This window comes from Ostrea edulis, chromosome 10 (genome assembly GCF_947568905.1).
Source record: "Ostrea edulis chromosome 10, xbOstEdul1.1, whole genome shotgun sequence".
NCBI classification, from domain to species: Eukaryota; Metazoa; Mollusca; class Bivalvia; order Ostreida; family Ostreidae; genus Ostrea; species Ostrea edulis.
In genome coordinates, this window is record NC_079173.1 from 32977543 (window position 1) to 33003461 (window position 25919).

General features: G+C 37.6%; 1 protein-coding gene and 2 long non-coding RNA genes across 3 annotated transcripts; 2 read left to right on the top strand and 1 right to left on the bottom strand.

Moving 5' to 3' along the window:
• Nucleotides 1–3271: 3271 nt before the first annotated feature.
• On the top strand, nucleotides 3272–4335 carry LOC125666446 (mitochondrial ribosome-associated GTPase 1-like). Its single transcript, XM_048899609.2, has one exon. The coding sequence runs from the start codon at nucleotides 3301–3303 to the stop codon at nucleotides 4282–4284; it is 984 nt and encodes a 327-aa protein (XP_048755566.2). The 5' UTR covers nucleotides 3272–3300; the 3' UTR covers nucleotides 4285–4335.
• Nucleotides 4336–22113: 17778 nt separating this feature from the next.
• LOC130050731 (uncharacterized) lies at nucleotides 22114–24961 on the top strand. The gene is made up of 2 exons (XR_008798977.1): nucleotides 22114–22484; nucleotides 24565–24961. It is a non-coding gene; the product is annotated as an uncharacterized LOC130050731 (long non-coding RNA).
• On the bottom strand, nucleotides 24350–25919 carry LOC130050732 (uncharacterized). Its single transcript, XR_008798978.1, has 2 exons — nucleotides 25424–25919; nucleotides 24350–24924 (listed from the first exon to the last, which is right to left on the bottom strand). It is a non-coding gene; the product is annotated as an uncharacterized LOC130050732 (long non-coding RNA).

Here is a 25919-nt window from a genome sequence, read left to right on the forward strand (position 1 = left end):
TGTTATAAAGATAACTGGACCAAAAAGATAGATGATGTAGAAAAGCTTTTTGAATCGTGGAAAAAAAAAATTCACTATTTTTGGAAAGGTGTGTCTAATCAATACTCTTGCTATATATCAAAATTTATATATACAACATCTATACTCGATCATCCAAAAGATCAAACTTCTTAATAATTTTATTTTCATTTTATTTGGAACAAAAAGGACAGAATTAAAAGAAATACGATGATTGGGAAAATATCTAAAGGTAGTATCAATCTAGTTGATATTGAATCCAAAATAAAGTCATTAAAGGCAGCATGGGTGTGGAGAACATATATTCCTCCAACGACAGTTTAAAAGATTTTTTGAATAGTTTTTGTATTGAAAGAAATATTGATATCGACTATATACTGAAAACAAATGCTACCGTTGTGAATGATTTTGAACTAATTAGCAATTTTAACACGTTCTATACTGAATTATTCATATTTTCCAATTCATGCAAAAGATGCCAGGACATCAATGATATGAAATTGTATTAAGTTCTATGTCAATCATTGTGGTGTAACAAACTTTTTCAATATTAAAAAATTAAAAAGGAAAGTGTGTATTTTTTGAAAATTGGATACAAAGTGGTTTAAGATTGATTTTATAAGATTGATATATATAAATAATAAGGTTGATATTGTTGATGGTATTAAACCCATTGAATGGTTTTACGATAATCTTTAGTGAAAAAGAAATATTCTATGCGAATACAAAATCATGAGTAATATTTTTAGAAAGTTAAGAAATTTGAATTGCCAAGATTTACCCTATCAAAACCTGCGCTTGAAACTCATTTTTGAAATTACATCAATGAAAAAACCTCTTGAAATAACTGATATTTCATCGAGAAAGATGTATACCATTTTTGTTCAAAAGAAATTTCATACCCCCTGTATCAATCCTACTATAGTAGAACTTTAAATATCAAAAGACCCTCCTGGAGTCTCATTTACAAAAACAAAGTCGTAGATACATGTATGATAATGTATGAAAAAAAGTAGCAGAATTTAAGTTTAAACTTCTCAATAGTCTTCTATGTAATAAATCTTCTCATGAAAATAAAGAAAACCGAATCAAACATGTGTGAATTATGTAAAGAAAATGTTGAAGACAATGAACACTTGATTTATTTTTGTGAAAATGTAAAGCATATATGGGAAATAACGTCAAAGGTTGTCAAATTTGACATCAAATGGAAACACATTTTTATTGGATTTTATTTTGAAAACAACCACAGAATTGTCATTTTGAATAACGTAATTTCTACTATAGCAACTGTTATTTCCAAATACAAGATGTACTGTAGAATCAAAGAAATTGAAGAAAGTACCGAAAATATATACAATGTATATACATGCATGTTGAAGCTTCTTTAAAGATGTACTCTCATGTATACAAAATGTTACGTATAGATTTCAATATGTTTTAAAATTAGTAATATATTGTGATGCAAATATATATATATCAATGTTTTCTTGTTATCAAGACATGCGCCCGAATGTCTTGGACATTGTAAGGACACTTTGAAATATGAATAAACTATTTTTTAAAAAAGCCCCAAGTCTATCTTAAACTGTGGCCGTACGTATATGGGCCAAACCATACAATAATCCTCCACTTATAAAATGAATGTCCAGGGAAAATTTACACATTCAATCAAGCTGCCAACGAACGCCGAGTCTCCAACTCAAACTTTTCGGAGGACATCGTGACGTGGAGTTGAGCTAGCATATGACATTTCGCGGAATTTCACGAAGAAAGAATAACTTATGTTTGACAAGCCTAATATTCTGTCGTTTCAATATGCTTTAATATTGGAGACCCCCCCCCCCTCCCACCTCAGACTAGTCCCGATCTAGGCATGGCCTTGGGGGTTACATTCTTCTCTAAGAGATCGGGCTTATAAGTTAATTCCGTACATAATGTATCAGTAAACTCTCAAGATTAATTACCCTCTTATAAGCGCCGCCGCTCATCTCTGTGATTTAGATCGCAGATACTTCGTAAAATTTTCTCAAGAGACTCTTGCCTCAAAACACGTCTTGTCTCTTCGACTTGACGGTAACCAAAACACAAGACATGCAACGTCACGATGTATGACGACATAATGGTTCCTACGTAAGACAAGAAAGCATAAGGGCGGATCCAGGGATACACAAGCTATTTTTCATTCGCTGTTTTGGAAAATCCATGTACTGTACATAGATAAAACACCAGTGATTACATGTAGATTTGTAGCGGTCAGACCGAATTGAACTCCGGAACTCGAACTTAATATAGGAGGGGGGGGGGGGGGGGGTAATCGATTCCCGGTCTGCCTGTCAGTAAGATTAGCAGCTCTATGGAAAAATATTGAGACAGGGGAGAATAGAGAGAGTGTAAGAGTGAAAGAGAGAGATAAAGAGTGAGTGAGAAGAAAAGAAAGGGTGAGAGAGTATTTGAGTAAGACAGAAATTGAGTGCAGGAAGAGTATGCATAGACAGATTTGAGGGGTGGGTGGGTGTGCTACTGAGGCCCTCTTAACCTGAGTTTTCCTTTATCTAACAGCATCAAATTCCACAATATCATTAAAAAATTTGGTTTCCAACCCCCCAGTATATATCTCATTGCATTAGTTTTCCCTTTCATACATTTTCTAAAATACATGGATTACTTTACATGCAAAGTTCAAATTACTGAATGGATTCAAATCAACGAATCAATGGTAGTCGGAATATAAGCGTGTGATGTACTGAGGGATGTCCCCAATGTATAAAACCGTCGTGTAATGTACTGAAGAACCGAACCCCCCCCCCCCCCCCCCCCCCCCCCCCCCCCCCCAGTGTAACGAATATATTCTCAATACGGAACCCCAGCTTTATTTTAATAGTAACTTCAGCGTAAAATCAGAGTGGTGTTTAACAATTTTTTTTTTTTTTTTGAATGCCTGATCACTTGATATGATTTTTGGGCTGTCTAGAATGTCAAAAATTCTAGTCTTTCATTCATCGCGAGGAATGGGAGTGTAAAGAATATCAGACAAATTGAAGTTGGCAACCCCCCCCCCCCCCCCCTCCCTAGTCTGGTCCCCGCCCCCTCCACTCCTTGATCACTGATCCAAAACGAGTGATCAAGGAGTGGTGGGGGCGGGGACCAGACTACCACCCCCACCCCACCCCCACCCCCGCAACACCATAAAATGCATGCAAATCACATTGCGAAACATTTCATGGATGACTTGGCTAAAGTGGCTAAAAGTTTGCATACATCCGGGTACTGGATCAATGGATGCGCCCTTGTAGAACGGAGATGTCAACAAAATTTCTAAATTTTTCGTGCAATTTTAGGCACGCCTTTGTGCTTCCACATGGCCATCAGGTGCAATGGTTTCCAGGACACATGCAGAAAGGAATCGCTCAGTTGTTGTCACGTCTGCGCTCAATAGACTGTGTTTTGGAAATACACGATTCACGGGTTCCGTTCTCGGGACGAACCCCTTTGTTCAAAGACCTGATGAAAATGAAAGCGCACGTTTTACTATTGAATAAATGTGATCTAGCAGATATTAGCAGAAAAAATGATATTGTTCATAGACTGAAGGAAGAAGGAGTAGATAAAGTTTTGTTCACAAATTTAACCGATCCAAAATCTAAAGTGATCAAAAGAGAGCTGTTTCCAGTCATTGTGGAGGCGATTCACAGTAAGCCACGCTTTAATCGAGAGACTTCACAGGATTATGAAATGGCTGTGATTGGTGTGCCAAATGTAGGGAAGTCAACTTTCATTAATTATGTCAGACATACTCACACAACAATGAAGAAAAAATCCTTAAAAGTTGGGGCTATAGCTGGTGTTACAAGATCCGTATCAGGAAAAATCCGCGCGAACTTTAACCCCCCAGTTTACCTAACTGATACTCCTGGAATCCTCACACCGAGGGTCTCTGATGTGGAGGAAGGTATGAAATTGGCACTGTGTGGGTGCGTTCCAGACCATGTAGTTGGTGAAGATTTAGTTGTGGACTTTATGCTGTATTGGTTCAATAAACATAGGGACTTTAGGTATATGGAACATTTCAATTTACCTGAACCAACAGACGATGTTACTGTGCTGTTAAACCATGTCGCAAAAGAAAATAATTTTATTAAGAGAATGAAGTCTATAGATTCCAATAACTATGATTATTTCCCAGATTATATTGCATCTGCAAGATTGGTTTTAAAGCAGTTCAGAGAGGGGGCTTTAGGTCCTGCTTTATTAGACGATATTTGACATTTTCTTTCTACTGAGCTTAAAATTAAAAATATTTGATGAGAAATATAATTTTCTTGAGTTCTTATGTGTACAGCAATTATGTAATTTTCCATAATCTGCTGATTCGAAGGTTCACCACCAAACATTTCTTCAATCTAATTAAAATTAGATTCTATGATCCATTCCATAGGTATGTGTAACGATAGTAGATGAGCTGATCCAGGGATTTATCTAGGTTGGTTTTTACTACTGGTAAAAGGTACCTTCCCCCCTTGGGCCTTGGCAAAAAATGGATATTTCCCCTTCCACAGATAAAAAAATCCCCTTCATTTGTAGAAACTTTGTATAAGAATTTTCAACAAAAATCATTTTTTTTTTTTAATATTCTAAGTCATTTTCTACAATTGTCAGACTTGCAATATAGATGAAATGAGTAATTAATCACTTTATATGGCTGTTATAATCTGTGGATATTATATTCCATTCTCAAAAATTCCCCATGAATATAAAATGGGTAGTAACAACTAAATGCTGGATAAAACCCTGTGATCATAGGATTTAATTTTAATTAGATTGACATTTCTTCAGACTGAAATGACAGAACATTTTAATATTTGCATGAGTAAAATTATTGAAATGACAAATATATACGAAAGAGATTTCAGAAACACTGTATCGTATGATATTCAAACATGATGCATGTACTGTCAAACCCTTCTGAGCCCCTACATCTATTCAGAGACCACCAACTTTCAGGCCTTCTCTTTCCACAGAAAAGTTTAACTATATATTTCAGGAAAATCCTGATTATCAACTTTTTAGGTCAACTGAGTTGTTCAGGTGACCTATTGCTATTGAAGATTTGTTACTGTCCCTCGTTGTGCGTCCGTTTTACACTTTTGAACATTTTCAGTTTCTTCTCTGGAGTGGCTGAAATTTTTTCAATCAATTTTTATACATGTATATAACATCTAATGGGTGAAGGGTGAAGGGGAATGAAAATTATGAATTTCATGGTCACTATGCTGTACATCATGTATATTAGAAAATCTTCTTTACTTCTGGACATTGAAAAAGCAAATGTATGCACATTAACCCTCCACCAAAACTGAAATTTATGACCCTTGGGGTCAGGCCCTAATAGGATGGGGCTGAGTTGGTTAGGCCAAATAAAAAAACGTGTGTAAAAAAACGTGTGTGGTTCCGGTTAAAAAACGTGTGTGGTTCCGGTTAAAAAACGTGTGTGGTTCCGGTTAAAAAACGTGTGTGGTTCCGGTTAAAAAACGTGTGTGGTTCCGGTTACCCAACTGTCTCTGGGTTTTACCCCTGACCTTAAACTTTTTTTGTTGACTATTTCCTATCAGTTACCATATTTTGCCAAATATAATTAATTTTTTTCAAGATTTTCTTTAATGAGAAGGGCTGCATAATAATATATAAATGTATCACTATACATATAGGTTTTTGACCCGTTTTCCTTCAGGTGAAGCTTGACTGTAAGTTCATTCATAGCCAATATATTGATACCGCTAAAATGCTAAGCTGTAAACACTTACTAACATTAGACAGAAAGTGACTTAGAACTAAAGAGTGCTTACATAAACAATAGTGCAAATTCCAGGTTGTTTGAATATACTGAGCAATCACCCTCCTTATTTTTGATTAGTTGGATAGATTTAACAACTTGGAAGGGAGCCTCGAAAACAATACTCTGATTGAAATATCATTTCCTAATTTCATGTTCAAATGCATGATTTTGGCAAATGCACTGATTTTTTATCTGTATTTATTTTTTATTTGAAATATATATATTTATAAGAATTGTCAAAACTAGGGTGCATGATCCCTACCAATTTTGATAGGTATATATCACAACATATATAAATGGTACATGCAAAGAAGTGAAAGTAAAAGAAATTTGTATTTCCATGCAAGGTGAAGATAACAAACCGTGATCAATCTCATAACTCCTATAAGCAATACAAAATAGATAGTTGGGCAAACACGGACCCCTGGACACACCAGAGGTGGGATCAGGTGCCTAGGAGGAGTAAGCATCCCCTGTTGACCCGCCGTGAGCCCTATATCCTGATCAAGTAAACGGAGTTATCCGCAGTCAAAATTAGTGTGCCAAGAACGGCTTAACAATCGGTATGAAACAAGTCTGACAGCATTTCACCCAATGATAGGTTGTATTGATGAACTAGATCGTTATAACGACCATAGAATTTGCGAAATGCTGACTTAAATCGAGACTGTTGAAACCCCTGTACCATCAACTTGTTTGTCAGTAGCTTACCTCGATTTAAAAACTGACTATACGCATCTATCATTCTATCATTAAAAAAAGAATAAATTCAAAAAATGAAATAAAATCCATACCTACCTACCCTATTTTTCAAGGGAGTGTAATTGGAACCACACATATTATTTTATTTGGCCTTATACACATGTATATCGACAATGTAAAATCTTTTCTGCTGGACGTCAAGGAGGTAATATGTTTCCATGATTATGTGTATTATGGTAGTCTTCAAAAGTAGATTAACTCCACTAAAATTGTGGTTGGGTCTGTAAAAATGTTGCATACAAGACCATCAAGCCTGTGCTTTTCATCAATATTCCCGACTTTCTGTTTAGGCCAAAAAAGATATGTTGGTTTCCACTCTACCAAAATTGTGAAATTCATTACCCAGTGTTCAGATACATGGGTAGGACTAAATTGGTCAATTGAAAATGCAACAGAGACTGCTGAGCATCAAATAAACAAACTGTTTGTATGATTATGATGAGCAGTGTGAAATTTATTACCCCTGGGTTCGAGTCCCAGGGTAGGGCTTAGTTGATCATATATTGAAAATGCAATTATACACGTATATTTCAGAAAACCTCTACTCCTGGACACCAAGCAGGCAAACTGTTTATATTATTACCTATAATGGGCAATGAGCCCTCTTTAAATACTGTCAAAATTCATTTGCCCTTTTAGAACTCAATTAGGAAATTAAATTTTAGTGTGATGTGTTGAACGATACACACCTACAAAAGTATTCTTAATTCTCAATTGTGTATGACAGTTATACCAGTATGTTTATCTTCTCATGGGAGATTGTGTGTGTCTAGCTAGTGAGTAATGTGTTGTAGGAGAATGTGTGTGTCTAGCTAGTGAGTAATGTGTTGTAGGAGAATGAGTGTGTCTAACTAGTGAGTAATGTGTTGTAGGAGAATGTGTGTATCTAGGTAGTAAGTAATGTGTTGTAGGAGAATGTGTGTGTCTATAGGTAGTGAGTAATGTGTTGTAGGAGAATGTGTGTGTCTAACTAGTGAGTAATGTGTTGTGGGAGAATGTGTGTGTCTCTAGGTAGTGAGTAATGTGGGAGAATGTGTGTGTCTAGCTAGTGAGTAGTGTGTTGTAGGAGAATGTGTGTGTCTATAGGTAGTGAGTAATGTGGGAGAATGTGTGTGTCTAGCTAGTGAGTAATGTGTTATAGGAGAATGTGTGTGTCTAGGTAGTGAGTAATGTGTTGTGGGAGAATGAGTGTTTCTTTAGGTTGTGAGTAATGAGTTGTAGGAGAATGTATGTGTCTAGCTAGTGAGTAATGTGTTGTAGGAGAATGTGTGTGTCTAGGTAGTGAGTAATTTGTTGTGAGAGAATATGTGTGTCTATAGGTAGTGAGGAATGTGTTGTAGGAGAATGTGTGTGTCTAGCTAGTGAGGAATGTGTTGTAGGATAATGATTGTGTCTAGCTAGTGAGTAATGTGTTGTAGGAGAATGTGTGTGTCTAGCTAGTGAGGAATGTGTTGTAGGACAATGATTGTGTCTAGCTAGTGAGTAATGTGTTGTAGGAGAATGTGTGTGTCTAGGTAGTGAGGAATGTTGTGTGTCTATAGGTAGTGAGTAATGTGTTGTAGGAGAATGTGTGTGTCTAGCTAGTGAGTAATGTGTTGTAGGAGAATGAGTGTGTCTAGGTAGTAAGTAATGTGTTGTAGGAGAATGTGTGTGTCTATAGGTAGTGAGTAATGTGTTGTGGGAGAATGTGTGTGTCTAACTAGTGAGTAATGTGTTGTAGGAGAATGTGTGTGTCTAGCTAGTGAGTAATGTGTTGTAGGAGAATGAGTGTGTCTAGCTAGTGAGTAATGTGTTGTAGGAGAATGTGTGTGTCTATAGGTAGTGAGTAATGTGTTGTGGGAGAATGAGTGTGTCTAGCTAGTGAGTAGTGTGTTGTAGGAGAATGTGTGTGTCTAGCTAGTGAGTAATGTGTTGTAGGAGAATGTGTGTGTCTATAGGTAGTGAGTAATGTGTTGTGGGAGAATGTGTGTGTCTATAGGTAGTGAGTAATGTGGGAGAATGTGTGTGTCTAGCTAGTGAGTAATGTGTTGTGGGAGAATGTGTGTGTCTAGCTAGTGAGTAATGTGTTGTGGGAGAATGTGTGTGTCTATAGGTAGTGAGTAATGTGTTGTGGGAGAATGTGTGTGTCTAGCTAGTGAGTAGTGTGTTATAGGAGAATGTGTGTGTCTAGCTAGTGAGTAATGTGTTGTAGGAGAATGAGTGTGTCTAGCTAGTGAGTAATGTGTTATACGAGAATGTGTGTGTCTATAGGTAGTGAGTAATGTGTTGTAGGAGAATGAGTGTGTCTAGCTAGTGAGTAATGTGTTATAGGAGAATGTGTGTGTCTAGGTAGTGAGTAATGTGTTGTGGGAGAATGTGTGTGTCTAGCTAGTGAGTAATGTGTTATAGGAGAATGTGTGTGTCTAGGTAGTGAGTAATGTGTTGTAGGAGAATGTGTGTGTCTATAGGTAGTGAGTAATGTGTTGTGGGAGAATGTGTGTGTCTATAGGTAGTGAGTAATGTGGGAGAATGTGTATGTCTAGCTAGTGAGTAATGTGTTGTGGGAGAATGTGTGTGTCTAGCTAGTGAGTAATGTGTTGTGGGAGAATGTGTGTGTCTATAGGTAGTGAGTAATGTGTTGTGGGAGAATGTGTGTGTCTAGCTAGTGAGTAATGTGTTATAGGAGAATGTGTGTGTCTAGCTAGTGAGTAATGTGTTGTAGGAGAATGAGTGTGTCTAGCTAGTGAGTAATGTGTTGTAGGAGAATGTGTGTGTCTAAAGGTAGTGAGTAATGTGTTGTGGGAGAATGTGTGTGTCTATAGGTAGTGAGTAATGTGGGAGAATGTGTGTGTCTAGCTAGTGAGTAATGTGTTATACGAGAATGTGTGTGTCTATAGGTAGTGAGTAATGTGTTGTGGGAGAATGTGTGTGTCTAGCTAGTGAGTAGTGTGTTATAGGAGAATGTGTGTGTCTAGGTAGTGAGTAATGTGTTGTAGGAGAATGAGTGTGTCTAGCTAGTGAGTAATGTGTTGTAGGAGAATGTGTGTGTCTATAGGTAGTGAGTAATGTGTTGTGGGAGAATGAGTGTGTCTATACGTAGTGAGTAATGTGGGAGAATGTGTGTGTCTAGCTAGTGAGTAATGTGTTGTAGGAGAATGTGTGTGTCTATAGGTAGTGAGTAATGTGTTGTGGGAGAATGTGTGTGTCTAGCTAGTGAGTAATGTGATATAGGAGAATGTGTGTGTCTAGCTAGTGAGTAATGTGTTGTAGGAGAATATGTGTGTCTATAGGTAGTGAGTAATGTGTTGTGGGAGAATGTGTGTGTCTATAGGTAGTGAGTAATGTGGGAGAATGTGTGTGTCTAGCTAGTGAGTAATGTGTTTTGGGAGAATGTGTGTGTCTAGCTAGTGAGTAATGTGTTGTGGGAGAATGTGTGTGTCTATAGGTAGTGAGTAATGTGTTGTGGGAGAATGTGTGTGTCTAGCTAGTGAGTAGTGTGTTATAGGAGAATGTGTGTGTCTAGCTAGTGAGTAATGTGTTGTAGGAGAATGAGTGTGTCTAGCTAGTGAGTAATGTGTTATACGAGAATGTGTGTGTCTATAGGTAGTGAGTAATGTGTTGTGGGAGAATGAGTGTGTCTAGCTAGTGAGTAATGTGTTGTAGGAGAATGAGTGTGTCTAGCTAGTGAGTAATGTGTTGTACGAGAATGTGTGTGTCTATAGGTAGTGAGTAATGTGTTGTAGGAGAATGAGTGTGTCTAACTAGTGAGTAATGTGTTATAAGAGAATGTGTGTGTCTAGGTAGTGAGTAATGTGGGAGAATGTGTGTGTCTAGCTAGTGAGTAGTGTGTTGTGGGGGAATGAGTGTGTCTATAGGTAGTGAGTAATGTGTTGTAGGAGAATGTGTGTGTCTAGCTAGTGAGTAATGTGTTGTGAGAGAATGTGTGTGTCTATAGCTAGTGAGTAATGTGTAGTGAGAGAATGTGTGTGTCTAGCTAGTGAGTAATGTGTTGTGGGAGAATGAGTGTGTCTAGGTAGTGAGTAATATGTTGTAGGAGAATGAGTGTGTCTATAGGTAGTGAGTAATGTATTGTGGGAGAATGTGTGTGTCTAACTAGTGAGTAATGTGTTGTAGGAGAATGTGTGTGTCTAGCTAGTCAGTAATGTGTTATAGGAGAATGTGTGTGTCTAGGTAGTGAGTAATGTGTTGTGGGAGAATGAGTGTTTCTTTAGGTTGTGAGTAATGAGTTGTAGGAGAATGTATGTGTCTAGCTAGTGAGTAATGTGTTGTAGGAGAATGTGTGTGTCTAGGTAGTGAGTAATGTGTTGTGGGAGAATGTGTGTGTCTATAGCTAGTGAATAATGTGTTGTGGGAGAATGTGTGTGTCTATAGGTCGTGAGTAATGTGTTGTGGGAGAATGTGTGTGTCTAGCTAGTGAGTAATGTGTTGTAGGATAATGAGTGTGTCTAGCTAGTGAGTAATGTGTTGTAGGATAATGAGTGTGTCTAGCTAGTGAGTAATGTGTTATAGGAGAATGTGTGTGTCTAGGTAGTGAATAATTTGTTGTGGGAGAATATGTGTGTCTATAGGTCGTGAGTAATGTGTTGTGGGAGAATGTGTGTGTCTAGCTAGTGAGTAATGTGTTGTAGGATAATGAGTGTGTCTAGCTAGTGAGTAATGTGTTGTAGGAGAATGTGTGTATCTAGGTAGTGAGTAATGTGTTGTAGGATAATGAGTGTGTCTAGCTAGTGAGTAATGTGTTGTGGGAGAATGTGAGTGTCTAGGTAGTGAGTAATGTGTTGTGGGAGAATGTGTGTGTCTATAGGTAGTGAATAATGTGTTGTGGGAGAATATGTGTGTCTATAGGTCGTGAGTAATGTGTTGTGGGAGAATGTGTGTGTCTTGCTAGTGAGTAATGTGTTGTAGGATAATGAGTGTGTCTAGCTAGTGAGTAATGTGTTGTAGGAGAATGTGTGTATCTAGGTAGTGAGTAATGTGTTGTAGGATAATGAGTGTGTCTAGCTAGTGAGTAATGTGTTGTAGGAGAATGTGAGTGTCTAGGTAGTGAGTAATATGTTGTGGGAGAATGTGTGTGTCTAGCTAGTGAGTAATGTGTTGTAGGAAAATGTGTGTGTTGAGCTAGTGAGTAATGTGTTGTAGGAGAATGTGTGTGTTGAGCTAGTGAGTAATGTGTTGTAGGAGGATTTTTGTTTCTAGGTAGTGAATAATGTGTTGTAGGATAATGAGTGTATCTAGCTAGTGAGTAATGTGTTCTAGGAGAATGTGTGTGTCTATAGGTAGTGAGTAATGTGTTGTAGGAGAATGTGTGTGTCTAGCTAGTGAATAATGTGTTGTGGGAGAATGTGTGTATCTAGGTAGTGAATAATGTGTTGTGGGAGAATGTGTGTATCTAGGTAGTGAGTAATGTGTTGTAGGAGAATGTGTGTATCTAGGTAGTGAATAATGTGTTGTGGGAGAATGTGTGTGTCTAGGTAGTGAGTAATGTGTTCTGGGATATTGTGTGTGTCTAGCTAGTGAGTAATGTGTTATAGGAGAATGTGTGTCTCTAGGTAGTGAGTAATGTGTTGTGGGAGAATGTGTGTGTGTCTAGCTAGTGAGTAATGTATTGTGGGAGAATGTGTGTGTCTAGCTAGTGAGTAATGTGTTGTAGGAGGATGTGTGTATCTAGGTAGTGAGTAATGTGTTGTGGGAGAATGAGTGTGTCTATAGGTAGTGAGTAATGTGTTGTGGGAGAATGTGTGTGTCTAGCTAGTGAGTAATGTGTTGTAGGAGAATGTGTGTGTCTATAGGTAGTGAGTAATGTGTTGTGGGAGAATGTGTGTGTCTATAGGTAGTGAGTAATGTGGGAGAATGTGTGTGTCTAGCTAGTGAGAAATGTGTTGTGGGAGAATGTGTGTGTCTAGCTAGTGAGTAATGTGTTGTGGGAGAATGTGTGTGTCTATAGGTAGTGAGTAATGTGTTGTGGGAGAATGTGTGTGTCTAGCTAGTGAGTAGTGTGTTATAGGAGAATGTGTGTGTCTAGCTAGTGAGTAATGTGTTGTAGGAGAATGAGTGTGTCTAGCTAGTGAGTAATGTGTTATACGAGAATGTGTGTGTCTATAGGTAGTGAGTAATGTGTTGTAGGAGAATGAGTGTGTCTAGCTAGTGAGTAATGTGTTATAGGAGAATGTGTGTGTCTAGGTAGTGAGTAATGTGTTGTGGGAGAATGTGTGTGTCTAGCTAGTGAGTAATGTGTTATAGGAGAATGTGTGTGTCTAGGTAGTGAGTAATGTGTTGTAGGAGAATGTGTGTGTCTATAGGTAGTGAGTAATGTGTTGTGGGAGAATGTGTGTGTCTATAGGTAGTGAGTAATGTGGGAGAATGTGTATGTCTAGCTAGTGAGTAATGTGTTGTGGGAGAATGTGTGTGTCTAGCTAGTGAGTAATGTGTTGTGGGAGAATGTGTGTGTCTATAGGTAGTGAGTAATGTGTTGTGGGAGAATGTGTGTGTCTAGCTAGTGAGTAATGTGTTATAGGAGAATGTGTGTGTCTAGCTAGTGAGTAATGTGTTGTAGGAGAATGAGTGTGTCTAGCTAGTGAGTAATGTGTTGTAGGAGAATGTGTGTGTCTATAGGTAGTGAGTAATGTGTTGTGGGAGAATGAGTGTGTCTATAGGTAGTGAGTAATGTGGGAGAATGTGTGTGTCTAGCTAGTGAGTAATGTGTTGTAGGAGAATGTGTGTGTCTATAGGTAGTGAGTAATGTGTTGTGGGAGAATGTGTGTGTCTAGCTAGTGAGTAATGTGTTATAGGAGAATGTGTGTGTCTAGCTAGTGAGTAATGTGTTGTAGGAGAGTATGTGTGTCTATAGGTAGTGAGTAATGTGTTGTGGGAGAATGTGTGTGTCTATAGGTAGTGAGTAATGTGGGAGAATGTGTATGTCTAGCTAGTGAGTAATGTGTTGTGGGAGAATGTGTGTGTCTAGCTAGTGAGTAATGTGTTGTGGGAGAATGTGTGTGTCTAGCTAGTGAGTAATGTGTTGTGGGAGAATGTGTGTGTCTATAGGTAGTGAGTAATGTGTTGTGGGAGAATGTGTGTGTCTAGCTAGTGAGTAGTGTGTTATAGGAGAATGTGTGTGTCTAGCTAGTGAGTAATGTGTTGTAGGAGAATGAGTGTGTCTAGCTAGTGAGTAATGTGTTATACGAGAATGTGTGTGTCTATAGGTAGTGAGTAATGTGTTGTGGGAGAATGAGTGTGTCTAGCTAGTGAGTAATGTGTTGTAGGAGAATGAGTGTGTCTAGCTAGTGAGTAATGTGTTGTACGAGAATGTGTGTGGCTATAGGTAGTGAGTAATGTATTGTAGGAGAATGAGTGTGTCTAACTAGTGAGTAATGTGTTATAGGAGAATGTGTGTGTCTAGGTAGTGAGTAATGTGGGAGAATGTGTGTGTCTAGCTAGTGAGTAGTGTGTTGTGGGGGAATGAGTGTGTCTATAGGTAGTGAGTAATGTGTTGTAGGAGAATGTGTGTGTCTAGCTAGTGAGTAATGTGTTGTGAGAGAATGTGTGTGTCTATAGCTAGTGAGTAATGTGTTGTGAGAGAATGTGTGTGTCTAGCTAGTGAGTAATGTGTTGTGGGAGAATGAGTGTGTCTAGGTAATGAGTAATGTGTTGTAGGAGAATGAGTGTGTCTATAGGTAGTGAGTAATGTGTTGTGGGAGAATGTGTGTGTCTAACTAGTGAGTAATGTGTTGTAGGAGAATGTGTGTGTCTAGCTAGTCAGTAATGTGTTGTGGGAGAATGTGTGTGTCTAGGTAGTGAATAAAGTGTTGTGGGAGAATGTGTGTATCTAGGTAGTGAGTAATGTGTTGTGGGAGAATGTGTGTATCTAGGTAGTGAGGAATGTGTTGTGGGAGAATGTGTGTATCTAGCTAGTGAGTAATGTGTTGTGGGAGAATGAGTGTGTCTATAGCTAGTGAGTAATGTGTTATAGGAGAATGTGTGTATCTATAGGTAGTGAGGAATATGTTGTGGGAGAATGTGTGTATCTAGCTAGTGAGTAATGTGTTGTGGGAGAATGAGTGTGTCTATAGCTAGTGAGTAATGTGTTATAGGAGAATGTGTGTATCTATAGGTAGTGAGTAAAGTGTTGTAGGAGAATGTGTGTGTCTATAGGTAGTGAGTAATGTGTTTTGGGAGTATGTGTGTGTCTAACTAGTGAGTAATGTGTTGTGGGAGAATGTGTGTATCTAGGTAGTGAATAATGTGTTGTGGGAGAATGTGTGTATCTAGGTAGTGAGTAATGTGTTGTAGGAGAATGTGTGTATCTAGGTAGTGAATAATGTGTTGTGGGAGAATGTGTGTGTCTAGGTAGTGAGTAATGTGTTCTGGGATATTGTGTGTGTCTAGCTAGTGAGTAATGTGTTATAGGAGAATGTGTGTCTCTAGGTAGTGAGTAATGTGTTGTGGGAGAATGTGTGTGTGTCTAGCTAGTGAGTAATGTATTGTGGGAGAATGTGTGTGTCTAGCTAGTGAGTAATGTGTTGTAGGAGAATGTGTGTATCTAGGTAGTGAGTAATGTGTTGTGGGAGAATGAGTGTGTCTATAGGTAGTGAGTAATGTGTTGTGGGAGAATGTGTGTGTCTAGCTAGTGAGTAATGTGTTGTAGGAGAATGTGTGTGTCTATAGGTAGTGAGTAATGTGTTGTGGGAGAATGTGTGTGTCTATAGGTAGTGAGTAATGTGGGAGAATGTGTGTGTCTAGCTAGTGAGAAATGTGTTGTGGGAGAATGTGTGTGTCTAGCTAGTGAGTAATGTGTTGTGGGAGAATGTGTGTGTCTATAGGTAGTGAGTAATGTGTTGTGGGAGAATGTGTGTGTCTAGCTAGTGAGTAGTGTGTTATAGGAGAATGTGTGTGTCTAGCTAGTGAGTAATGTGTTGTAGGAGAATGAGTGTGTCTAGCTAGTGAGTAATGTGTTATACGAGAATGTGTGTGTCTATAGGTAGTGAGTAATGTGTTGTAGGAGAATGAGTGTGTCTAGCTAGTGAGTAATGTGTTATAGGAGAATGTGTGTGTCTAGGTAGTGAGTAATGTGTTGTGGGAGAATGTGTGTGTCTAGCTAGTGAGTAATGTGTTATAGGAGAATGTGTGTGTCTAGGTAGTGAGTAATGTGTTGTAGGAGAATGTGTGTGTCTATAGGTAGTGAGTAATGTGTTGTGGGAGAATGTGTGTGTCTATAGGTAGTGAGTAATGTGGGAGAATGTGTATGTCTAGCTAGTGAGTAATGTGTTGTGGGAGAATGTGTGTGTCTAGCTAGTGAGTAATGTGTTGTGGGAGAATGTGTGTGTCTATAGGTAGTGAGTAATGTGTTGTGGGAGAATGTGTGTGTCTAGCTAGTGAGTAATGTGTTATAGGAGAATGTGTGTGTCTAGCTAGTGAGTAATGTGTTGTAGGAGAATGAGTGTGTCTAGCTAGTGAGTAATGTGTTGTAGGAGAATGTGTGTGTCTAAAGGTAGTGAGTAATGTGTTGTGGGAGAATGTGTGTGTCTATAGGTAGTGAGTAATGTGGGAGAATGTGTGTGTCTAGCTAGTGAGTAATGTGTTATACGAGAATGTGTGTGTCTATAGGTAGTGAGTAATGTGTTGTGGGAGAATGTGTGTGTCTAGCTAGTGAGTAGTGTGTTATAGGAGAATGTGTGTGTCTAGCTAGTGAGTAATGTGTTGTAGGAGAATGAGTGTGTCTAGCTAGTGAGTAATGTGTTGTAGGAGAATGTGTGTGTCTATAGGTAGTGAGTAATGTGTTGTGGGAGAATGAGTGTGTCTATAGGTAGTGAGTAATGTGGGAGAATGTGTGTGTCTAGCTAGTGAGTAATGTGTTGTAGGAGAATGTGTGTGTCTATAGGTAGTGAGTAATGTGTTGTGGGAGAATGTGTGTGTCTAGCTAGTGAGTAATGTGTTATAGGAGAATGTGTGTGTCTAGCTAGTGAGTAATGTGTTGTAGGAGAGTATGTGTGTCTATAGGTAGTGAGTAATGTGTTGTGGGAGAATGTGTGTGTCTATAGGTAGTGAGTAATGTGGGAGAATGTGTATGTCTAGCTAGTGAGTAATGTGTTGTGGGAGAATGTGTGTGTCTAGCTAGTGAGTAATGTGTTGTGGGAGAATGTGTGTGTCTAGCTAGTGAGTAATGTGTTGTGGGAGAATGTGTGTGTCTATAGGTAGTGAGTAATGTGTTGTGGGAGAATGTGTGTGTCTAGCTAGTGAGTAGTGTGTTATAGGAGAATGTGTGTGTCTAGCTAGTGAGTAATGTGTTGTAGGAGAATGAGTGTGTCTAGCTAGTGAGTAATGTGTTATACGAGAATGTGTGTGTCTATAGGTAGTGAGTAATGTGTTGTGGGAGAATGAGTGTGTCTAGCTAGTGAGTAATGTGTTGTAGGAGAATGAGTGTGTCTAGCTAGTGAGTAATGTATTGTACGAGAATGTGTGTGTCTATAGGTAGTGAGTAATGTGTTGTAGGAGAATGAGTGTGTCTAACTAGTGAGTAATGTGTTATAGGAGAATGTGTGTGTCTAGGTAGTGAGTAATGTGGGAGAATGTGTGTGTCTAGCTAGTGAGTAGTGTGTTGTGGGGGAATGAGTGTGTCTATAGGTAGTGAGTAATGTGTTGTAGGAGAATGTGTGTGTCTAGCTAGTGAGTAATGTGTTGTGAGAGAATGTGTGTGTCTATAGCTAGTGAGTAATGTGTTGTGAGAGAATGTGTGTGTCTAGCTAGTGAGTAATGTGTTGTGGGAGAATGAGTGTGTCTAGGTAGTGAGTAATGTGTTGTAGGAGAATGAGTGTGTCTATAGGTAGTGAGTAATGTGTTGTGGGAGAATGTGTGTGTCTAACTAGTGAGTAATGTGTTGTAGGAGAATGTGTGTGTCTAGCTAGTCAGTAATGTGTTGTGGGAGAATGTGTGTGTCTAGGTAGTGAATAAAGTGTTGTGGGAGAATGTGTGTATCTAGGTAGTGAATAATTTGTTGTGGTAGAATGTATGTGTCTAGCTAGTGAGTAATGTGTTGTGGGAGAATGAGTGTGTCTAGCTAGTGAGTAATGTGTTATCGGAGAATGAGTGTGTCTATAGGTAGTGAGTAATGTGTTGTGGGAGAATGTGTGTGTCTAGCTAGTGAGTAATGTGTTCTAGGAGAATGTGTGTGTCTATAGGTAGTGAGTAATGTGTTGTGAGAGTATGTGTGTGTCTAGGTAGTGAATAAAGTGTTGTTGGAGAATGTGTGTGTCTAGCTAGTGAGTAATGTGTTGTAGGAGAATGTGAGTGTCTATAGGTCGTGAGTAATGTGTTGTGGGAGAATGTGAGTGTCTAGGTAGTGAGTAATGTGTTGTGGGAGAATGTGTGTGTCTAGGTAGTGAATAAAGTGTTGTGGGAGAATGTGTGTATCTAGGTAGTGAATAATGTGTTGTAGGATAATGAGTGTGTCTAGCTAGTGAGTAATGTGTTGTAGGATAATGAGTGTGTCTAGCTAGTGAGTAATGTGTTGTGGGAGAATGTGTGTATCTAGGTAGTGAGTAATGTGTTGTAGGAGAATGTGTATGTCTAGCTAGTGAGTAATGTGTTGTGGGAGAATGTGTGTATCTAGGTAGGAGTAATGTGTTGTGGGAGAATGAGTGTGTCTAGCTAGTGAGTAATGTGTTGTGAGAGAATGTGTGTGTCTCTAGGTAGTGAGTAATGTGGGAGAATGTGTGTGTCTAGCTAGTGAGTAATGTGTTGTGGGAGAATGAGTGTGTCTAGCTAGTGAGTAATGTGTTGTGGGAGAATGTGTGTATCTAGGTAGTGAGTAATGTGTTATGGGAGAATGTGTGTATCTAGGTAGTGAGGAATGTGTTGTGGGAGAATGTGTGTATCTAGCTAGTGAGTAATGTGTTGTGGGAGAATGAGTGTGTCTATAGCTAGTGAGTAATGTGTTATAGGAGAATGTGTGTATCTATAGGTAGTGAGGAATATGTTGTGGGAGAATGTGTGTATCTAGCTAGTGAGTAATGTGTTGTGGGAGAATGAGTGTGTCTATAGCTAGTGAGTAATGTGTTATAGGAGAATGTGTGTATCTATAGGTAGTGAGTAAAGTGTTGTAGGAGAATGTGTGTGTCTATAGGTAGTGAGTAATGTGTTTTGGGAGTATGTGTGTGTCTAACTAGTGAGTAATGTGTTGTGGGAGAATGTGTGTGTCTATAGGTAGTGAGTAATGTGGGAGAATGTGTGTGTCTATAGGTAGTGAGTAATGTGGGAGAATGTGTGTGTCTATAGGTAGTGAGTAATGTGGGAGAATGTGTGTGTCTAGCTAGTGAGTAATGTGTTATAGGAGAATGTGTGTGTCTAGCTAGTGAGTAAAGTGTTGTAGGAGAATGTGTGTGTCTATAGGTAGTGAGTAATGTGTTTTGGGAGTATGTGTGTGTCTAACTAGTGAGTAATGTGTTGTGGGAGAATGTGTGTGTCTATAGGTAGTGAGTAATGTGGGAGAATGTGTGTGTCTATAGGTAGTGAGTAATGTGGGAGAATGTGTGTGTCTATAGGTAGTGAGTTATGTGGGAGAATGTGTGTGTCTAGCTAGTGAGTAATGTGTTATAGGAGAATGTGTGTGTCTAGCTAGTGAGTAATGTGTTGTGGGAGAATGTGTGTGTCTCTAGGTAGTGAGTGATGTGTTGTGGGAGAATGTGTGTGTCTAGGTAGGGAGTGGTGCATCTTGGGAATATGATAATCTCTAGCTAGCTAGCGTTGTGTTTTAGGACGTGGGTATACTTCATAGAGGGATGCCTCTTGGGAAGGGAAAGTAACGGAAATGCCCATTATTTGCGAGTATGTTCTCCTGCCTGTTCACCCATGATTAGACAAAATTATTCAGTACACAATACGCAACAGAGAATTGAATTAAAATTTGACGTTACACGTTACTGTAAACAAACTAATGAAACAATAGGTAATTATTTTTAATATCCGAATCCATTTAATTTACCGAACATTTCCTAAATTATCATATTAGATATTTAACTTCGCTGGAGCTGCTTTAATATTGAAGACACCCTCTGAGTATTTTTGAGAGAAGTGTCATACCGCCTTTACATCTGGCCTCCCTTCTCTGTCTGTTATCTTCAACAGTCATATCCCGACCACCAATAGATCTCTCATATCGATTATCATCGTCGAAATGATCATCGCTATTCGGATACCCCTCATCTCCAGCGTCTCTTTTCTCACGGTATTCTTCGCTTATAGCATAATTTTCTTCACTACCATCTCTCCTACTATCATCATCTTCTAAGTGATCTTCATCGCCAGCCTTCCTCTTCTTTCTATAACCATCAGTGTCTTCATTAACATAATTTTCTTCATTTATTTCTCTCTTCCTTCTATAATCTTCATCATCTTCAGCTAGATAATCTTCGTCGTCCACTGCTCGTCTTTTCCTATCGTCTTCATATTTTGTGATATACTCGTTACCCCCAGCGTCACGCTTCTCTCTGTCCATCAGAAATTCTTCGCCATCTTGCAAGTATTGTTCACTGTCTTCACCGCCATTGATAGGATCTTCTGCAATGAGATTATTTGACATGTTTGTGACTGTTACAGACTTTATTCAACATTATTAGACTCTAGTTTTCATCGGTCGCGGTAGCTCAGTGGTTGGAGAATTTGCTCGTGACCGGGAGATCGTGAGTTCGAGTACTGCTCGTGTTCCTTGATCACATCAAACTAAGACATACAAATAGAAAGTGAACGCTCCTTCAACAAATGCTCGGGATGTGAAACTGAGTCCTGATCTTTCGGATATGACCTTGAAAACCAAGGTCTTGAGCCATATCTGGGCAAGCTTTGGCACGATAAAGAACCCTCACTTCTGCAACCCTGAGTGGCATGCCTAGGTCTAAACCTGGTGCTGCCTCGGTAGGTATGGAAATTCTCGAAGGGACGTAAAACAACTGAGATCGTATGTCGTCATACCCTTCTCTTAAATGCATGTACACCGTTTCTTTTTTTTTCTCTCCATGAAATATTGCACACGCGACCTCTCAGAGTTAAGTTTACGCAGCGATTATATCAAGTTCAAGTTATCTAACAGCGGAATAAAAAGTATGCCTTTGCTTCAGAGTTGCACACATACACGCACGCACGCACGGTCCGAGAGGTTTTACTTTGGTTACCATCAAAATGTGTGGTACATTTTAAATCAAACTTTAAGGTTGCTAGGTCTAGCGATCTGCTACTGGTGACAGCGATTAGATACTGCACTGTTCATCTCTCGTCAAAGAGAAATATTCTAAGTGATGAAATATTACTAAAAAAACACTGTTCAGTCTCCAAATTTCTTATGGTGTTAAAAAAGTTTAAAGTTTAATCTTTCAAAGAAATATATTTTAAACCAGGTCAATTAACAAGAGTTTCTTTAATTACCAAAGTTCAAAATGATATGATACCCTTTACAAAAGCCGATTTGTACTAATTTTCCCTAACGCAGATTCCTAACCGTCGGTAACTCCACCAGTAAACACCGAACCAATATACCTCTGCGATGTATTCAGTGAACATTAAAACATCCGTTCATTCATACTATTTGCTGTTCGGCGACTTTAGACCACATCTGCAAAATTATTGTTTAACTTACCCGATGTTGCAAGATGTACTAAAACACTGGCCAACAGAATTAGCAGAGAAAAGGCTCGAAACGCCATCATGGCGAGACACACGTACCACACTCAGACAAACACACACAGCGATTTTTTCCGAGTATCAACATAAGATTAACTAAATTTTGGCAAATAACTTAAGTCGATTTAAATATCGTATTTGTATTGGTGCGGATTAATAGTGGACGCGTTAAATGGTTTTTTCCCTCTCTCAGTCGCATGCTTTTTTTTCATGGTGCAGCTTGAATTTTCGTTAGCGCTTCATTGAATGTATGAAGGTTTGCTGTTCATACCCTCATATATTTCCAAAATGCATATTTACAGTTTACTTTCAATTCTGTCAGAATATTCTCAGTCGCTAAAGGAATAGTAAAGGTTATTTTGTACAAATTTTTTGAAAGAATTAAAATGAGTCCAGATGACTCATAAAAGTCATTTTCTGTTTAAAATAACAATGCTAGGCATTGATCTTCATTTATTTCCAAATCTAAAATGATTTTAATCTTCAAATTATGTCCCCTGATTTTTTGCTTCCTGGACAAAAATTCAATCTGCAATGTGTAATTTTTTGACAAACATGCAGTCACTTTAAAGTTGAAATGCATCATTCATTTAATATTGAATTTACATGTAACTTGCATGTATATAATATACAATTCACATGTAACTTGCATGCATATGATATACAATTCACATGTAACTTGCATGTATATGATATACAATTCACATGTAACTTGCATGTATATGATATACAATTCACATGTAACTTGCATGTATATGATATACAATTCACATGTAACTTGCATGTATATGATATACAATTCACATGTAACTTGCATGTATATGATATACAATAGCCGTGTTTCGAGTTACTCCGGAACACAGTGTTTATTCTGTGTTTAGTCACGCCGCGTCAAAAATGTTCCACAGGGTTACTTCCGGTTTATCGTTGTTTACCAACAGTCGACACTTCGTGTATTAGGCCTAGGCTTAATTTTGTCGATCATCATGAAATTGAAATACAAATTTAATAGTTTGGGGTGTATGCGGTACATATTTGTTTATGAGCGTTTGATAAGCTACTATTGATCTACGAAATACAACGAAAGACTTCGTCAAGAACAGAAGACGATGCATGTCGTGTAACTCACACAAGGCCCAGCTGTCTAGTAACCGGAGGGGTAAAGGAAAAGAACGTATTAGACTCACTGAAACCTGTCAAACAGGTAAAATGAAAATTATGACGACATTTTATATATATACAAAACACAATGTGCACTGCTTCATAAAGCAGGCATTAGGTCCACTCGGGTCCAGTACAGTCTAGGGCCTATGTGAAATAGAATTTACGTTACCAAATCAGGGCCAAAATGGGCATAAACATGTAACATATATAACCAGGTCCATTCCGAAGAAGCTATTAATAGCTACCTAGGTATTTAAAGCTACTTAAAGTAGCTACTTTTACATGTTTTTAAAGATATAAATAAATAATAATTAAGGCACATCTTTTAAACAGGTCAGTCGTTTTATGTATCATGTTGTGCATGTGCATGACAAAATTCGGAGTGTAAATTTATATACTTTACGAGGGTGGAAAATGTAGAGGAAATTGCGTGAAAAATCGACTCAAAAACTTTTAATGTAAGAGTGCATGAATGTTAACTTTAAAATTAATAAAGATTTGTAAAACATTCTAGACTTCTTATCATGTATCTTTGATCCTAAGTTCCTAGAGAATGGAAGTGGGTGCAGTTATTGATGCAAATTTGAAAGTAATCATTTTTTGTCCAATATTTTTGTGGTATTCAATGTCAGTATAAGTGAATCAAGAAATTTGGTACACACCATGTTGCGCCGTTCCTGCGTTTGGCCACGAAATGCAAGTAAAGGAAAACGTAGGTAAAAATAGCTACCTGGAGTAGGTTTAAATACCTAGGTAGCTATAAGTAGCTACATAGGTAGAAATAGTCTTTGGACTGGACCTTATAATTATTGATATAAAATTTAGATAATGACAATACACAGTGAAAAGTAATAGATTAGCTATAATATTATAGGTATTTGAAATGGCTTTATTATTTAAAGCTAGTTTAGATTGAATTAGACTGGGTTTCTAAGTGCAATGATATAGCCATATGTGGGCGAGGATAAAATTATCTACTTGGGTATAGTCAATATGCTGTCTAATTTGAAAATAATTATTTATCAACTAATACTTGTGTTACAGATTAAGTCTTTGGAGTTCGACTTTTAATGATATACTCATGTAATTGGAAGAATTTTTAGCATGACTATTTATTGTTGTACTCATTTTATTGACTTTTCACAATCCAGTAGGTATTTGTGATTACTGCTCATATTTATATCACTGAACAAAATATATATCTGATCATGATTAAGGTAATATTATTCCTTTCAGCAACATAATTTCAATTATGTGCTCATAGACTGGTCCAGCACAATCTCTAGTATACTTAGCTATATAAATATGCTAATCAAGCTATATAGCTTTGTAAAGCTAATTGAAATTGCTTGATATAACTATTTCAAATCTTTTATCAAATATATTTTTAAAGCATAAAAATTGAATTTCTAAGTGAAAATATTTCATCCTTGTACTTGAAACAACACACTGTAAACAAAAAAAGCTTCTTAAACTATGTACCTTAGGAAGAATTTTGATTCAAAATTGTCAAATGTTTAGGATTATTAAGTTGTTACAGATTCCACATTGTAAAGTCATATTATACTTATCAAAGCTTCGACACACACAAGGTAGTGGACAGTTATCAATACAAAAGAAATTCTCTTTTCATGAAAATTCTTAAAATGACATATGATCTATACCTAAAATAGTGTTGTGGTTAGTTCAAAGTACATGTATATTGTTATGTGTCATTGCACTTAAGAAATTTAATCGAAACTAGCTTAATGAAGCTGTTTGAAATAGCTTTATAAAACTATATAGCTAAATATAGAGATTGTGCTGGGCCTGATAGATATAGCAATGCAGAGGAAATCCGTCATATGCATCAAAAGTTTGAAAAAGGTGAATTGACTTAAATATAAATAAAATCATGAAAACTCGTACATTCACAGTTTTAATATGAATTACTTCATGTATTTAAAAATAAGTTTAAAAAAATATACATGTATGTACAGTGAACAGTATTTTTAACAAATACATGAATTATAATTTCAGCATTATTATTATTTTTTTTTTTTTTTTTTTTTTTTACATCTTTGCTTCTCAAATTGACAAAAGTCTATTATCAATATTGTGGCATCCCTCCTCTTTTTCAGGTATATGGGAACAGGATCATTTTCCATGCCTTTCACTTGAGGTCTTCAGTTTCATCATTAATCATCTGAATGTCGGTATGCCAAACTCTCATGATGTCATGCCATTACTGGATATTCCTTAACACTGGTTTATTTAAGCCACACTACCTATAACATTGCCAAAATATTAGACTGAAAATTTTCAAATACACAAGATTTGAAGCAGCAAAAGAAAAGAATTACATATGTATAACACACAAAAAAGAAGAAATTAATTCTCACCTGGCTGATATGAACTTTTTACTCCTTTTTAGCTCCCTTTCACTGCATACCAGCCAATAACTAGCAGTCATTATATGCAGATCAGCCATTGTTATCAACCTGTGTATATATATGTTGAATGAAATATGAATGAAAATTGTTGTTCTTTGTTATTCTTTTTAAAATATATATATACTCAATAGTATATTTCCTTACACAGTACTGAATCAAAGGGGTAGGAGAGCAAATACATAATATATAACCTGGCTCATGTTCAGCTGGTTCCATTCTTGTATATAAGTGGTTTGAGTGGAAATGTACATATCTGATGTACATGTACATGCAAAGTACCTTGATTGCACAGGCAATATGCATCACTTGTGTTCGAATTTACTATTAAAGAGTACCCCAAGCGATGCATATTGCCTGTGCTTGATTGGTATTAAAAGTTGGAGAAAAGATCAATGTTCTTTGATATAATTCAAAATTTTGCAATTTATGAACACCGTTGTAAAATACATACACTGCTCAGATGTGGATGAGGGTACAAGTATACCTATTCTTAAGATTGACAAGATTTTGCACAGTCTATATTACATTTTTAAGAGTCAGTACAAACCTCTTGGTTTTCCTAAAAGTTAATATAAGGAAACTTGCTAGAATAATGATGTTCCTTTGTTGGTTCAGCTTTCACGGAATGTAATAATCGCACTCAATTTTGGCTGCTCGTGGTTTTCTACACAAATGACGCCATCGTTTCCTCTGCGTGAACGCTTTTCCCGGGTTTGGGAAAAGGTAAACTTTGACATCTTCCCAAGTAAATATATATCCCTTGCTATCCTTTATCTGATTTGCGACAGTTTGTGCCGCAAAATCTATATTTTGTCAAAAACAATTTTGTTACCAGTGTAAACAAAATTAACCGGAAGTACCCCTGTGGAACATTTTGCTCATATCACGTGACCGGCGTGGCTAAATACGAAAAATCCCGGGTGTTCCGGAGGAACTCGAAACACGGCTATTCACATGTAACTTGCATGTATATGATATACAATTCACATGTAACTTACATGTATATGATATACAATTCACATGTAACTTGCATGTATATGCTA